This window comes from Giraffa tippelskirchi, chromosome 9, assembly GCF_054371585.1.
Source record: "Giraffa tippelskirchi isolate mGirTip1 chromosome 9, T2T-mGirTip1v1.2.pri, whole genome shotgun sequence".
In the NCBI taxonomy this organism is placed as follows: Eukaryota; Metazoa; Chordata; class Mammalia; order Artiodactyla; family Giraffidae; genus Giraffa; species Giraffa tippelskirchi.
The window spans coordinates 31,110,290-31,127,607 of NC_137283.1; the positions used below are offsets into that span (position 1 = coordinate 31,110,290).

The 17,318-nt window shown below is 39.8% G+C and overlaps 1 protein-coding gene across 5 annotated transcripts; it reads left to right on the plus strand.

Annotated features, from left to right (window-relative positions):
* The first annotated feature begins 1,132 nt into the window (after positions 1 to 1,132).
* On the plus strand, positions 1,133 to 17,034 carry LMOD3 (leiomodin 3). Of its 5 annotated transcripts, none has more exons than XM_081528423.1 (4): positions 1,133 to 1,301; positions 1,760 to 2,077; positions 4,695 to 6,086; positions 16,654 to 17,034. In XM_081528423.1, the coding sequence occupies exons 2-4, from the start codon at positions 1,787 to 1,789 to the stop codon at positions 16,678 to 16,680; spliced, it is 1,710 nt and encodes a 569-aa protein (XP_081384549.1). In that variant the 5' UTR covers positions 1,133 to 1,301; positions 1,760 to 1,786; the 3' UTR covers positions 16,681 to 17,034. The 5 variants fall into 5 exon arrangements, 1 of the variants encoding a protein (XP_081384549.1); XR_014064908.1 differs by lacking the exon at positions 1,133 to 1,301 and adding an exon at positions 10,386 to 10,501 and having other exon boundaries at positions 1,574 to 2,077; positions 4,695 to 10,177; positions 15,837 to 17,034; XR_014064910.1 differs by lacking the exon at positions 1,133 to 1,301 and adding an exon at positions 10,386 to 10,458 and having other exon boundaries at positions 1,574 to 2,077; positions 4,695 to 10,177; positions 16,299 to 17,034.
* The last annotated feature ends 284 nt before the right edge of the window (positions 17,035 to 17,318 follow it).

Here is a 17,318-nt window from a genome sequence, read left to right on the forward strand (position 1 = left end):
AGGATGGGTTATAATAATATTGAGGGGATCACCTAGCCATACATATGAAAAGCCCTAAATTTCCTCATGTTCTTTGACCTGGCAATTTCACTTCTTGGTATGTATTCGATTTATCCTAAAGAAATAAACTTGCATGTGTATAAGTATTTTACTACAGGGGATATTTACTGAAAAAGTGCTTGTGAGCATCAAAAACAGTCCAAATATTCAATAATTGGAGACTGGTTACATTAATTATGGAATTTCCATATAAAGAATCTTAACAGGGAGTTATTAAAAATAATGTAGTAGAATATATTATTGCCTAGAAAAAAACACATGATTTTGTAAGTTAAAAAACAGATGACAAAAGATTATTGAGTTTATATGCCTGGAAAAAAGGACTGACTAGAGTCATAAAGCAAAATGTTTATTGTGGTAGCTCTTAGTGGTGCAATAAGGGGAAATTTTATGCTTCCATATGTTAGCCTAAGTTTTATACAATAAATCTATATTTTTGAGTAGGCACTATATTTATAAGTTTCAAAATTTGCAGTTACAAAAGGTATACAGTAACAAAGTCTATTTTCCTAGTCCTACTTCTAAGACAACCCATTTCTTTCTCCAACAGCATCCACTAGTATTGGTTTCTTGCGTATCTTTCCAAGGATCTGTTGATAAAGTTTGTGTAAATATATATACATACATTGTTTTTACGTTTCATGATACAAATAATAGCATACAATACACTGCTTCGTAGTTTGCTATGTTGAATAATCTTACACATCTATTATTTCACCCACGCGGGGGGTATATCTGTAGAATACATTCCTCCACGTTGAAAGTATGCATTTGGTCAAAGAGAGTATGCATTTGTCATTTGGATAAATAATGCCATATTGTCCTCTGAAGTTATGAAAAAGAAAATATTTTCATGATTGCTTCCAGTACTTTAAAGTTTGAGTTTTTTAATATTTTAATTTAGATCCATTTACATTTTTTTCCTGGCTTAATGGATATTTAATAAGAAAAACAAATTATTTAAAATATTAAACTCCTCACTCATAGTGGAAATTCAAGTGCTGCTCATCCCCATCTGTTAGATCACAGGATCTGGATGCAAATAAGGACGTCTTGCAGAGGTTCAGCTTACGCAGTGGGTGAGTAACATAGCCAGACCTCTGCTCGCCTGTGTGCGGTTTTATTTGCTTCCAGAGTCTCATGGTAGTGAAGAAAGCCCTGAGATCTTGATTTTCACCTTCAAGTGAATTTTTCACTTCAGTAGACCTCAAGTCGCTGTTTGGATTTTTCTTCTGAATATTGTAAGTTGCTTTCATCACTGAAATAAGAAGTGGCCTCCCCTGCAGTACTTGGGTGTGTGTATGGGCTGCGTGAATTTTTGTAGGACAATATGAGGCCTCATAGGAAGAGAACTAAGAATTTACTCCTGTAGAAGTTTGGGAGGCCTGTTACTCACTGGCAAACCTAAGCAGCTGTACTGAAATGTCAGATGGATTTGCACAGCTGACTCAAGCTGCCGAAGAGAGGAGCATAGTAGTTCCATAAACTGACCCTCCCCAACCAAGCTCTGCTTAATATAGTTATGGCATGAACTTAGTTGCAGTCACCCCTAGCAGCTCAGCAAGCACCACTGGGGTTCTTGGTGGGGAGGGAAATCTCCTCAAGGTGGTATTGACCTGGGACACTTACTAACTGGGGGAACTTCTTGAGAGAGTTTTTTCTGTTTTTAAATCTTTGTTGATTATTTCTCCTCTTGTAGTAAGATAGAATAGTATTGAAGAGAGTCATGTCAGAACATAGCAGGAATTCAGATCAAGAAGAAATCGATGGGGAGATTGATGAAGATGAAATCTTGGCCAACTTGTCCCCAGAAGAGCTCAAAGAACTACAGTCGGAAATGGAGGTGATGGCCCCTGACCCCAGGCTTCCTGTGGGAATGATTCAGAAGGATCAGACCGACAAGCCACCAACAGGGAACTTCGACCATAAATCTCTTGTTGATTATATGTATTGGCAAAAGGCATCCAGACGCATGCTGGAAGACGAACGTGTTCCTGTCACCTTTGTGCCAACCAAGGTAACTGGGGATTTTTGTACAAGGGAGAAATGGCTTCCTGGCCTGGGCTGATGCGTGTCCCTGTTGTCTTTTCTCAAGACTCCATGTTTTGTCTTGTTTTGTTGACGTTTATACATAAATCATAACATTTAATCCTATGCCAGATCAGAACTTTCTAGAACACTTACATAGTATAATTGGGAGGAAAAAACTGGTAATTTCTTGTAAATATCTCTTTTAAAAAATTGCTGGGGGTTTCTTGTGCAGGAAAACCTGTATTCTGTAGGCATGAAATTAATATTTAATGAATTAACTCATAACCCAGAAGCGTTTGTCTTTTATGCTTTTTTTCAACTCACAGGACCCTTTACGATGCTGAAGAAAGCTCTTTGTCCTCCTTCTGGCACATGTGGACATATGCACTATTTCACATACAGTCTCAAATGTGTCACAGTCCCCCTGAAGTTCAGCCACACACCCTGCAATTAAACCAAGTCCAGTAACAAAAAATCCAACATTACCACAGTGCATTGGGTATCAGTGGTGAATTTAGAAGTTGATTCTATTAAGCTGTTTTAAAGATAGTTCTTTCTTTAAATATGTTCTTTATATGAAAACTAGAAGTGCATATCAGCATATATTTTTTTTTAATATTTCACTTAAAAGTGACTTGGCAAAAAGCAAACAGAGATCCTCAGAGGTAAAGTCTCTTTTAGTTATGCCTGCTGATTTATTTTTGGTAGATACATCTTGTCACATTACCATCACACTAGCTGAAATTTTAGGAAAGTTATAAACTGATTTCATGGTCAGGAGAGTTTAAACACGTACTGCACTTAAGAAAATAAGTTGCTGGCTTGATCAGGTTAGAGTTTAAGATACAGTTTATAGACAGTTTACAACTCGAGTAAAAGCCAATTCTACATGAATACCAATTTCTGAGGAAAACAAACTTGGGTACTTTTAACACTTTTTCTTCCTTTTGTATAATTTAAACAGCTTAATGATCGGCTCCCCCTGCTGAGACAAATGAGAAATGCAGAGAAAACTTTAGGTAGTTTACCTGTCAACTGTCAATTCCAACCTATAATGTTATGAACAGAAAAATCAAGGTCTTTCTTTTTTTTTTAATTTTAGGCTTATTTTTTAATTGAAATAATATTGGTTTATAACACAAGTTTCACGTATACAACATTATACGCTTCTGTTTCTACATACAGTATTATTCTCAGTTGCTAAGTCATGTCTGATTTTTTGCAACCCCATGGTTTGTAGCTTGCCAGGTACTCTGTCCATGGAATTTCCCAGGCTAGAATACTGGAGTGGGTTGCTATTTCCTCCTCCAGGGGATCTTCCTGACCCAAGGATTGAATCCATGTCTTCTATGTCTTCTGCATTGGTAGGCAGATTCTTTACGACTGAGCCACCTGGGAAGATCCATATACAGTATACTCACCACTAAAAATTTAGTTTCCATCTGTAGCCATATAATTTACCCCCTTTACCCATTTCCTCCTCCACAGATTAAGTTCTTGCTCACATAAGCCTCTGTGTCAAACTGCTACACCAGCTCTCAAAATGACACCTATGAGGTACACATCCTTTATGGGAAAGTGTGTAATTAATGTGTAAACATCTAATAAGCATTATTGATAAGAGACTATTATTTTCCTTTCCAAACTAAGCAGTTTTTTTTTTTCTAAATCTCTGTTAATTTTGTCCCCTTTTATAGCTGGCTTTGCCTCCTAGAACTTTCCTTCTAAAGGAACTGGACTGGAAAGCCTGTGCCTGAAGTATCTGGGCAGTTTTCACAGAGCTAAGCAGACAAAAAATCAAAGACAAGGGTTTTGGTATATTCCAAAATATCAAACTGCTCTCATTCCTCCCTCAATATCTTTTATTTTCAGGGAAATTTGTTGTGCACATGATATTAGCTTGGCAAACATATTAGGTATGTAAATTTTAGTTAGGCCAATAAGGAAATTATGTAACACAGAGCTATTGAATACAAAATTCCTATTCAGCTGTATACAAAACAAAGACTTCAGTGAATGGATAAATAATTCCATAAGGTTTTCAAAAATAACTTTTAACTGCTTCTGGAACTGAACACTATCTTTAAAAACAATAGAGGGTCTGAAAACAAAATTAACTGGGTTTCATTTTAATACATAGGATGAGAAAAACACAACCAAAAAATGTGTGTTTGTGCCTGTGTATGCCTATAAAAATTTACCTTTATTTTGGTTGTATTTGCTTGTAAAACAACTAACAAAGACATACTTTGTTTCAGAAAAAAAATCTCAGTTTAGAATTATGTGAAAAGTTAAAATCCCCCCATCCCTTCCTCAATTATCTTAATTACCTCTCTTCCTCAAGGATAACTATTAATTTGATAAACATTACAACAGTCTGTTTTTCATATACATTTACAAACATATATATATTGTGTGTACATGTATACATATTCATATGTACACATAAATACACATGTAAAAAATGGAATACTATACCTAGGGCTTATTTGCTTACTTTTTTTCACTAAGTAATAAATCTTTTTATTATCTCCAATAGATACTGCTCTTCTTCATATTTCTTCACTGCTACATATTCTAACCTTTCTAAATTTCTCTTTTAGGAAAAAACTCAAGAACAGCATGAAGCAATAGACAAAAGCAATAAAAATATGTCCCAGTATTTAAAAGAAAAACTTAACAGTGAAATCGCTGCGCATAAAAGAGAATCACAGGGCAGTGACAATGTCCAAGAAACAAATAATGATGATGATGAAAATAATGAAGATGAGGAGGAAGATGAAGAAGATGATGCAGAAGATGAAGAAGATGAAGGAAAAGAGGACAGTGAAGAGAGTGATGAAACAAAAAGAGGAAAGGAAGGTGAGGTAAAGGAGCAAATCAAAAATGGTGAGAACACCTGCCAACAGGTAACTAGTAAAGTAACTGAGGAACAGAAAGGCAGACCAGAGGCTCAAGAAAAAATTGAGAAAAAAATATCAAAATTAGATCCCAAGAAGTTAGCTCTAGATACCAGTTTTTTGAAGGTAAGTGCAAGGCCCTCTGGAAACCAAACGGATCTGGATGGGAGCTTAAGGCGAGTGAGACAAAATGACCCTGACATGAAAGAACTCAACCTGAACAACGTTGAAAATATCCCCAAAGAAATGTTGCTGGACTTTGTCAATGCAATGAAGAAAAACAAACACGTCAAAACCTTCAGTTTAGCGAACGTGGGTGCGGATGAGAATGTAGCATTCGCCTTGGCTAACATGTTGCGTGAAAATAGGAGCATCACCACTCTCAACATAGAGTCCAATTTCATCACAGGCAAGGGCATCGTGGCCATCATGAGATGTCTCCAGTTCAACGAGACACTCACTGAACTTCGGTTTCACAATCAGAGACATATGCTGGGCCACCAGGCTGAAATGGAAATAGCCAGGCTTTTGAAAGCGAACAACACTCTCCTGAAGATGGGCTACCATTTTGAGCTTCCGGGTCCCCGAATGGTGGTAACCAATCTGCTCACCAGGAATCAGGATAGACAAAGGCAGAAAAGGCAAGAAGAACAGAAACAGCAGCAGCTCAAAGAGCAGAGGAAGTTAATAGCCATGTTGGAGAACGGGCTGGGGCTGCCCCCTGGGATGTGGGAGATGCTGGGAGGACCAATGCCGGATTCCAGGACGCAGGAGTTCCTCCAGCCTCCTCCTCCTCGACCTCCCAACCCCCAAGCAGTCCCCTTCGGGCGACAAAATGAAGTGATGAAAAAGCCATCACAGCCGCCGAAGTACAGGACGGACCCCGACTCCTTCCGCGTGGTGAAGCTGAAGAGGATCCGGCGCAAATCTCGGATGCCGGAAGCCAGAGAGCCCCCTGAGAAAACCAACCTCAAAGATGTGATCAAAACGCTCAAACCCGTGCCGAGAAATAGGCCACCTCCATTGGTGGAAATGACCCCCAGAGATCAGCTCTTGAACGACATTCGTCACAGTAACATCGCCTATCTTAAACCTGTAAGTAGGAGGAGGGAGAAATGGTGAACACAGGGCCACAGTAAATCGCTCCCAACTCTGTTCCCTGTTCGTTTTAACACCAGGACATTTTCACTAATTGTCACTAACTGAGGGAAACCCATCAGCGTTACCGGTAGATCTAAATTATTGGTTATCCTCAAAGACACAATCTATGACTGCTGTAACAAGGATACTAACAGCCCACATTTATGAAGCACTTAGTATGGGCCACATCCATTAGATGAATTAACTCCTACAATCACCTTAGCAACCCTATAAGGTAGGTAGTATTATTCTCCCTGTTTTATAAGAAGGAAATTGAGGCTTAGAGATGTTAAATAACATTTCCAGAAGAAAAGACTCAGAAGTTGTAGAGTTGACTTTGAAATTCAGTCCTGAGCATCCCTGGTCAAGCTTTTGTTCACTCCTGCCACACAGAATTGACAAGCTGAGATCCCCAGGGAACTGCTGCAGGAATAAATAAGAATGAGGCCTAATTAGGCCAGTCCTTTGTGGATAAGTGCTTCTGTAGGGCTTTAAAAAGTTCTTTTTTAGTAGATGAATGGATACCACCTGCTATTGCAATTATACTCTTTATATTTTAGGTAGGTGGACAATAATAAATTTAAGATTAATGTCTCCATGAATAAATGGAGCTTTAGAATATTTTACTGTTATTTCAGTTTTCTTGTTATGACTCACTATTACTACTGCTGATAGACAAAAATGTTCCATTCCTTTCAGCTTAAGTTATAGAAATAAATTTTTTTATAGTCATTACTATGAGGGCATTTATGGAGGCTGAAAGGTGTGTGTCCAGTGGCCACAGGTGGTTGATATTTAATTGCATTGTTTTAAAATCTAGTATGTAATTTAGCCACGATATTACATTAACAAAATAGTCAATATGTTATGCCATCAGAGAGCCACAGTTTTTTCAAGATAGTTTAACCATTTCCATGTAAGCTTGTTTTTTCTCTACTTTAAAGAGATTTATATTCTAAAACAATATAGGGAATTCACTGGCAGTCCAGTGGTTAGGATTTAGCACTCTCATAGCTGAGGGCCCAGGTTCAATCCCTGGTCCATGAACTAAGATCCTTCAAGCTGTCTTGCATGGCCCCCTGCAAAAAAAATCCACAAATATAATTGTTAGTTATTCACATATATACATATATATGTATGTCCCCTTATTCCAATCTCCTAGTAATACAGAACTGACAATATTTCATTCTTCTAAATTGAAGACGACTTTCAACTGTGATTTAGAGGGACTCTGAGTCTTCATGTGGCAGGGGCCAGGCTGAGAGTGCTAGAGGTCACATGAGATTGGGCAGGAGATCTCTGTCTGCCCTTGGGCACAACATCAACACTTTCTGCACCTGCTCTTCTCCAGGCAGCCAGACCTCTGCAGGGGGTGAATCAGGGTGCTGTTTTGAGAGAGGCTAGGGCTATCACTCTGTAACCAGTTGTCAAAGCAAATCCCAGCTGCCATGGTGGCTAGACAGTCAGAAAGTAGCATTGGTCTGAAAAGAATAAAGAGAAGTCTTTTTAAAATCTGCATTAAAGGTGGAATGTAGACTCAGAGTAGACAAGAGGATGAAAGTTAAATAATCATCTGACCCTTCTCCCTGCCTTCTGAAGGAATATGAAAAAAACAAAGTGAAAGTGATAGTCTATCAGTCATGTCCGAGTCTTTGCGACCCATGGACTGTAGCCCACCAGGCTCCTTTGTCTGTGGAATTCTCCAGGCAGGAATACTGGAGTGGGTAGCCATTCTGTTCTCCAGGGAATCTTTTCGATAAATCTGGGTCTCCCTCATTGCAGGCAGATTCTTTATCATCTGAGCGACCAGGGAAGCCCTCTGAGGGAATATTCTACTGAGCAAATCTGCTTTGCCTGGAGTTGGCTGAATTTCATCCATCCATTTACCCATTTGTAATAAATATTTGTTTAGTGCTGCCATGTGTCAGGCACCATGAGCAGTGAATAAGACAGGTATAGTCTTAACCTCATGGAGCTTACAGTGTTGGTTTTATTATTTTCATGGTCAAGATACTCTGCCTTTTAGTCAACTGAGGATGCTTCAGCTTTGAGTCTAGATTCTAGAGCAGAAGGTGTTAAGATAAATTCACAGTAATAATTATCAAACTGCCACACTCTAGTAAATACTACATTTTCCATTTTCAATCAGTTCTTGATCGGTATCAGTTTTAAGTTGTGTGGGTGTTTTTAATGTCCACTCAGAAAGAAAAATATGCAGCAAAGTGAACTCTGACACAGTTTGTGAATGGTGGTCTCGTACATCAGTCTTTGCTTTGAAATGTCTTTTGTCTATTCCAAGGGATTGGCATCTTCTCCTGCTTTCAGTTGCCTGGCTTGGCTTGCAATAGACATCTCTTGACATGTATCTTAGATACAAAATATCACACAACTTCATCAGCGTAGTCCTATAAAATGCTCTGCAAGAAAAATGTGAAAATGCATCATCCAGCTGACAAAAATTCACTTGACTGACATCAATTCGCTGTGTACTGCTGCATTTTTGTGCCTTGCTGCATACATAATAAATGTCTGCTTTCATGCTGACTCTTAGTGTAATCTCTCTTAAAAGACATTTTTTTATCTTTTTCTTTTGAAATCATTTGAAATGTATGGAAGTTCAAAAGAGTAGAAAGAATTCTTACAGACCCAACACAATTTGTCCTCTTTGCTTGGTCATTCTTTAAAGGGTATTTTAAATGGCAATACCTCTGCGTGTGTGCACAGAGCCCAGTGGAAGTGCTAATGGTATGAAAAACTAGACTGTGTTTGTGCGCCCACTTGCAGCCAGCTACTATAAAACACTATTGATTGTGAGATGCTTTCTGATGTAAGAGATATGGAAACATCAGAAAATGTGCATCTTAGACTCAGTGAAATATTGTGAATGCCATCTGTGGTGAAATTTCAGGATCTCAGCAGAAAAGGGCTCTTTTTGGCTGGTCAGATGAGACACAGTGACACTCACCTTAAAGAGGTGAAACTAAAGGTTATGGGAGTTCCCCCTCCCCACTTGATTGGAGGACAGAGATGTTCTGTAAACCACCAGATTTTCAAATATGAAGTTAAAACTCAACTTGGAAATCTTGTCATTCTTTCTACTGATGCTCCTAACTAAAACGCTGAATGTCCATAAACATACTTAGAAATTATTTACTCTTAAAGGAAAAAAGTTTTTTTCTCTCTCATGAACTTGGAGATATTGTTTTTGTATTTTCTAGAGCATAGATCATGAAGTACTCTGTTTCAATTTGTGGTTTTTTTTTCTTTTTAATATTTATTCTCTCCCCATCACATGCTTCTGGCTTGGGATTCCAGATTTGAAGTTGCTAGCAGAAAATAAAGGACAAAATCTATATTCTTTCTTGGCTCAAATGCTGCCTCCTCCAAGAAGTTGCCTGTTGAAACCCATCCTGCAGGCCTGTTTTGTTTGGCTTGAGTATTATTGTACAAATTATAAAATATCACACAATAACATCCAGGTATCTGGCAGCATTTGAAACATCAGATCCAGCCACATGGGGCCTGCATATGCATGATACAGATAAGCTGAATTGGTGTTGGTTTCTCCTTTGAGATAGGTAATGGACTCTCCAGTTTTAGCTCAGTCTCCACCATGCCCTACTGCATAACACCTGGCTTTTTTCACTAATTTGGATTGCTTATGGACCTCCTGTAGAATTTTTTAGTTTGTTGTGTTGTTGTGTTTAGCTATGTTTTAAAGGGCTTTGTCTTATCTAACTGAATTTATTAATCACTAATTTATTTCCCTTTGAGTTGATAACTCTTAAGTCAATATGATGCCAGCCCAAAAGAAAGATGTTAGACTGGTATGGGCATATCCTTCATTGATAAATATATGATTTCTTTCATCTTAAAAAATTTGGTGGTCTGCTCACTGCCAGCCATCCCAGATGAGTATCTGTACTTGCACTGAGATAGAAATCTCATCTGCAGAAACTGTATAATTTACAGAAACCAACTACATTTATATCATATGCAACTTTTGGAAGTGCAACTGTCAGTTTTTCAGTTGTGTCCTACTCTTTGCAACCCCATGGACTGTAGCCCACCAGGCTCCTCTGTCCATGGGGATTTTCCAGGCAAGAATACTGGAGTGGGTGTCAATTCCCTTTTCTAGGGGATCATAGGTTTGATCCCTGGGTCAGGAAGATCCCTTGGAGGAGGGCATATCAACCCACTACAGTATTCTTGCCTGGAAAATCCCCATGGACAGAGGAGCCTGGTGGGCTACAGTCCATGGGGTCCCAAAGAGTTGGATACAACTGAGCAACTAACACTATGCAACCTTTCAGTTCAGTTCAGTTCAGTCACTCAGTTGTCTCTGATTCTTTGCGACCCCATGGACTGCAGCACACCAGGCCTCCCTGTCCATCACCAACTCCCGGAGTTTACCCAAACTCATGTCCATTGAGTCGGTGATGCCATCCAACCATCTCATCCTCTGTCATCCCCTTCTCCTCCTGCCTTCTATCTTTCCCAGCATCAGGGTCTTTTCCAGTGAGTCAGTTCTTCTCATCAGGTGGCCAAAGTATTGGAGTTTCAGCTTCAATATCAGTCCTTCCAATGAACACCCAGGACTGATCTCCTTTAGGATGGACTGGTTGGATCTCCTTGCAGTCCAAGGGACTCTCAAGAGTCTTCTCCAACACCACAGTTCAAAAGCATCAATTCTTCGGCACTCAGCTTTCTTTATGGTCCAACTCTCACATCCATACATGACTACTGGAAAAACCATAGCCTTGACTAGATCAATCTTTGTTGGCAAAGTAACGTCTCTGCTTTTTAATATGCTGTCTAGGTTGGTCATAACTGTCTTCCAAGGAGCAAGCATATTTTAATTTCATGGCTGCAATCACCATCTGCAGTGATTTTGGAGCCCCCCAAAATAAAGTCTGCCAGTGTTTCCACTGTTTCTCCATCTATTTGCCATGAAGTGATGGGACTGGATGCTGTGATCTTAGTTTTCTGAATGTTGAGCTTTAAGCCAACATTTTCACTCTCCTCTTTCACTTTCAGCAAGAGACTCTTAGTTCTTCTTCACTTTCTGCCATAAGGGTGGTGTCATCTGCATGTCTGAGGTTATTGATTTTTCTCCCAGCAATCTTGATTCTAGCTTGTGCTTCATCCAGCCCAGCATTTCTCATGATGTACTCTGCATATAAGTTAAATAAGCAGGGTGACAATATACAGCCTTGATGTACTCCTTTTCCTATTTGGAACCAGTCTGTTGTTCCATGTCCTATTCTAACTGTTGCTTCCTGATCTGCATACAGATTTCTCAAGAGGCAGGTTGGGTGGTCTAGTATTCCCATCTGTTTCAGAATTTTCCACAGTTTGTTGTGATCCACACAGTCAAAGGCTTTGGCATAGTCAATAAAGCAGAAATAGATGTTTTTCTGGAACTCTCTTACTTTTTTGATGATCCAGCAGATGTTGGCAATTTAATCTCTGGTTCCTCTGCCTTTTCTAAAACCAGCTTGATCATCTGGAAGTTCATGGTTCACGTATTGCTGAAGCCTGGCTTGGAGAATTTTGAGCATTACTTTACTAGCGTGTGAGATGAGTGCAATTGTGCAGTAGCTTGAGCATTCTTTGGCATTGCCTTTCTTTGGGATTGGAATAAAAAGTGACTTTATCCAGTCCTGTGGCCCCTGCTGAGGTTTCCAAATTTGCTGGCATATTGAGTGCAGCACTTTCACAGCATCATCTTTCAGGATTTGAAAGAGCTCAACTGGAATTCCATCACCTCCACTAGCTTGGTTCGTAGTGATGCTTCCTAAGGCCCACTTGACTTCACATTCCAGGATGTCTGGCTCTAGGTGAGTGATCACACCATCGTGATCATCTGGGTCATGAAGATCTTTTTTGTATAGTTCTTCTGTGTATTCTTGCCACCTCTTCTTAATATCTTCTGCTTCTGTTAGGTCCATACCATTTCTGTCCTTTATTGTGCCCATCTCTGCATGAAATGTTCCCTCGGTATCTCATTTTCTTGAAGAGATCTCTAGTCTTTCCCATTCTACTGTTTTCCTCTATTTCTTTGCACTGATCATTGAGGGAGGCTTTCTTATCTCTCCTTGCTATTCTTTGGAATTCTGCATTCAAATGGGAATATCTTTCCTTTTCTCCTTTGCTTTTCACATCTCTTCTTTTCCCATCTATTTGTAAGGCCTCCTCAGACAGCCGTTTTGCTTTTGCATTTCTTTTTCTTGGGGATAATCTTGATCCCTGTCTCCTGGACAATGTCACGAACCTCCGTCCATAGTTCATCAGGCACTCTGTCTATCAGATCTAGTCCCTTAAATCTGTTTCTTACTTCCACTGTATAATTGTAAGGGATTTGATTTAGATCATACCTGAATGGTCTAGTGGTTTTCCCTACTGTCTTCAATTTAAGTCTAAATTTGGCAATAAGGAATTCATGATCTGAGCCACAGTCAGCTCCCGATCTTGTTTCGTTGACTGTATAGAGCTTCTCCACCTTTGGCTACAAAGAATATAATCAATCTGATTTTGGTGTTGCCCATCTGGTGATGTCCATGTGTAGAGCCTTCTCTTGTGTTGTTGGAAGAGGGTGTTTGCTATGACCAGTGCGTTGCTATGCAACCTTTGGTGCTAATCAAACAAGACATCTGTTTTAATGCATCCAGGTTCAGTTGCTCAGTCGTGTCCAACTCTTTGTGACCCTGTGGACTATAGTTCACCAGGCTCCTCTGAACATGGGATTTTCCAGGCAAGAATACTGGAGTAGTTGCCATTTCCTTCTCCAGGGGATCTTCCCGACTGATTGAACCTACATTTTGGCAGGCAGATTCTTTTACCACTGTGCCACCTGGGAAACCCAACTGTTTTATTATTCACTTAATTTTACTTTCGCTCACTTATTTGTATCTGGACTGGTTTCAGCCAGGTGCCTAAAGACACAATTAAGTTTTTCCTTCAGAAAGATTTCAGGATAATAATTTCCCAAACAGCTTTAGTTAGCCAAAAGACTCTATGACATATTGGCAGTCATTATGATTACAAAAATTTAAGATTATAGACTCCTGAGTTTTCATCGCTGGCCATTTTTTCTTTGCCTCATTTATTATATCTTATTTCTTTTGAACTAAGATGTCTAGATTCTATCCTTTTGCAATTTTCTCCTTTTCCCCATCTTGTCTTCTCTCTTTGTTTCAATTATCACATAATCTAGGACAATCCCCAAATTTTCCTTTCCCTTTAAGTCGCTCAGGGTTTTCTTAGTACCTTTATTCAATCTGTCCCCAAATCAAGCTTCTCCTTTCTAGATCTGTAGTTGTTGTTTTTGGTTCTAGATTTTTCATGTCGTCTCCATTCTCTCATACATTCAAGTCTACAGCCCCAAATGTTGTTTGTTGTTGTTTGGTGCTAAGTCATGTCCAACTCTTTTGCGACTCCATGGACTGTAGCCTGCCAGGCTTCTCTGTCTGTGGAATTCTCCCGTCAAGAATACTGGAGTGGGTTGCCATTCCCTTCTTCAAGGGATCTTCCCAACCCAAGGATTGAACCCTCGTCTCCTGCTTGGCAGGCATATTCTTTATCACTGAGCCACCTGGGAACACAAAACCCCCAGAGTTCCCTTCATTTCCTTTCTTTTTTCTGTCCATATTTTTGCCTAAAAAAACAAAATACAAGAAGAACACCAAGAACCCAAACCCGAGAGAATCTTCGAGAGTCAAGGCCAAATCTAGAATAGAGCTTGAGCAATGTTACACTCTTTATGGAAGGAGTCTCCATGGAGTAAAGCAGTGTAACATTTCAAACTCATCTCAAAGGAGCACAAGTGGACCAGAATTATACAAACCAGGAGCTGCCCTTCCCTGATACCAAGTGGAAAGAAAGTATTTTTTATGTACAACTTTTTAAAAGTCTATGATAGTGATTCCCACATTTTAGCATGTATCACAATCACCTGGAAGATAGAATACAGATTACTGAGCCCATCTCCAGAGTTTCTGATTCAGTAGCTCTTGGATGGGGTCTGAGAATTTGCATTTCTGACATGTTCCTTGGCAATGCTGATGCTGCTTATTTGAAGGCCACACTTGGACACTCACAGTTCAGTGACATCCATGGCAAACCTTATCTCTTGATGCCTCGGGTTGACAGCGCTCATGGACACAGCATTAGGTCTCCTAGAGGATTCCGAGTTCCTCAAGATAGATCTTCCTCATCTCTGTCCCAGGCACTCACTGAGGTGTTGACCCGGAACAGGAACTCCATTTGGGTGTGCCGAATTAAATAACCCCTGCTGAAACGAGTCTTCTCATCCTGCCCAACTGCTCCCAGCCATTGGGTGTATGTCTATGTGTGTGTACACTGTGTAATGCTATCCACACACTTAAAAAAAAACTATTTTTAACCAACAAGTGAAGGGGGAACAGGGCCCCCTAACAATAATGCGAGTAGATTCTTGTTTGTTGAGAGTTTTATAATATCAGATCTAGTTATCTTTTCCTTATTTCTTTTTCGGTCTTTTGTGTCTGCTTAGAAATGACTTTTTCAAATCTTATTATTTGCCTCTTTCTTCCCACTTCTGGTTTATTAAAAAAATATTCCATATTATAGATGAATTAAAGGCTTGGATTTTAGAAGTAAGTAGGAAGCAAGAAGTCTGCTATTTTATTTCTTTGCCAAGTAGCTAACCACTGATCAGTGACTCATTCTTTTTCCCAGTAATCTGAACTCCGAACTTGGTCACATTTTAAATATGTCAGTATGTCTCTGGGTTTAGTATGTTGGGTCACTGTCATGTTTTGCTCTGGAAAATATTTTTATTAATTGGAAACCCATCTGTGCATATATACATATATCAGAAATAACATACTATAAAAGTATTTTTTCCATTTGACAATGGAAAGAACACAGTTTTGACTATTGCAGCTTTGCAGTTAATTTAAGTAACTGGCATTATATATTTTACTGGTGTTCTTCACTGATGGTGTTCTCCTTGGGTGACCCCTACCAAGTGGCAGTCACACTCCTCCCCTCCTGGAAGTCTGGCACGAGAGAGGGAGGGGGACTCAGAAGCACATGGAGGACACTATGGATTGAAGACCATGCAGGCAACAGCAACACATCCAAGGTTCTCCCCAATGGGCAGGGTGTTGGGAAACCTTTTTATCCAAAGGGTGTAGGCAAAGAACTGGCTGAAGAGAGTCCATAGCAGATGGCTGCAGTGGTCGATCACATAGGCAGGTGAACATGGACAATAGGAGGAAAGATATTTTTAAGTCATTATCATACAAAGTCTCAGGGTCCTTTGGACTTTAGTCAGCATTTTCTGAAAGTTACCTTCGTGGTGGATAAGCCATTCTCCTTAGATATAATACCACTTGAAACCTATTAAGAACTTGCTTTATCTTTGAGTTGCTCCTATGAAACAAAACTCAAAATTGATTTTCAGTCAGACTTACACTACTCTTTTGCAATTTTTTTTTTTTTTCACCCTTGGAGGAGGGGTTCTGCAAATAACATTGTAAAACTTAGTGTCAAACTAGTAATACACTTTAAAGAGGAAGGACTTCCCTAGTGGCTCAGACAGTAAAGTGTCTGCCTACAATGTGGGAGACCTGGGTTCCATCCCTGGATTGGGAAGATCCTCTGGAGAAGGAAATGGCAACCCAGTCCAGTACTCTTGCTTGGAAAATCCCATGGACGGAGGAGCCTGGTAGGCTACAGTCCGCAGGATCGCAGAGTCGGACACAACTGAGCAACTTCACTTTAAAGAGGAAAGAACACATTTTTATGTTCTTACAGTGGTGTTTATTTGGTGGTTGAGATGAGTAATGAAGTCAGGCAGGTCCGGGTTCACATCTAGCTCTGCCGCTTCCTATCCCTGTGACCTGAAGCAGATGCCTGTTCTCTCTGAGCCCGTCCCCTCTTTACAAGGTGGTCATAAGATGAAATGAGAAAATGCTTTAAAAGGAAGTGTTAACATTGATTACTAATTTGCATCACTTAATCCTCATGGTAGCCTTGTGAATAAGATACTGTGACTTTATAGCTGAGAGAACTGATGCCCAATACTATACAACTCCTTGGAGGAGGGCATGGCAACCCACTCTAATATTGTTGCCTGGAGAATCCCATGGACAGAGGAGACTGGTGGGCTATAGTCCATAGGGTCACAAAGAGTTGTACATGACTGAAGCGACTGCGCATAGCATAGCACTACGCAACTAGTAAGTTGCATAGTGGACCAGGCAGATTCTAGCACCCGCCCTCTCTTATTTACATTGTAAGCTTCACCACGTGCTCAGAGCCCTTGTATCCATCCCTGTCATCAGTAAACGCCCAGTCGGTGGTGACTGTGGTTATTATTGTTTTTTTATCATGATTGGGTGGGGGGCAATCTCTGGCCAGAATTTTTAATCCACTTTACACCTTCTGAAGCATGTACCTTTTGCCATTTTTGCTGTAAAATACTTGAATAACTAAGATTTGTTTTTTCTCCTCTTTTCAAATGCTTAAATCACAGGTGCAGCTGCCAAAAGAACTGGCATAAGAGGCAACAGGATAATCAGGGGAAGAAGGAAGTGATGTAATGACTCTGGGATTAGAACTTGGAGACTGCTTCAGCCGCATACTTCTGGATCCAGGTGGTGGAACTGCGAACATTGCTAACTGATATGAGTATTTTGTAAAAGGTGGAATACTTAGCCTGTGACAAAATAGAGGCTGAAAAGGCAGGGAGAGGAGATAAACTATTCAAGGCAACATTTTCTACTTCCAATTGGTTGGAGTGACTTAGGTGAAATTTAGAGTCTTCTAGCAGAAGTTAGTATTTTCATAAACAGTTGCTTTATTATTGCTTTCTTCTGGTAAATAACAATAAATGTGATACAGGTGTTAACTATTATATTCCCATTTTTGCTTTCTTCTTCCATCCACTTTGCTGTAATTTATCACACAGTATCTTAAAGAGAACAGAGCATGCTTCACTCTGTGAAAATATGCAGGGTGAATTGAACTCCAGGCCCTTCAGAAGCTTTGAAATCGAAGAATTTTTTCATTACCTCTTCTCTGGAGAATCAGTTGCGATTTCTGGTTTCCACGCCTGCCTAGCTTTCTGTCTTGGCCATTCCCTTGTGTGTTTGGGGACACTCCGGAGAGGGGTATCATGAAGAACAAACACTTAAGCCA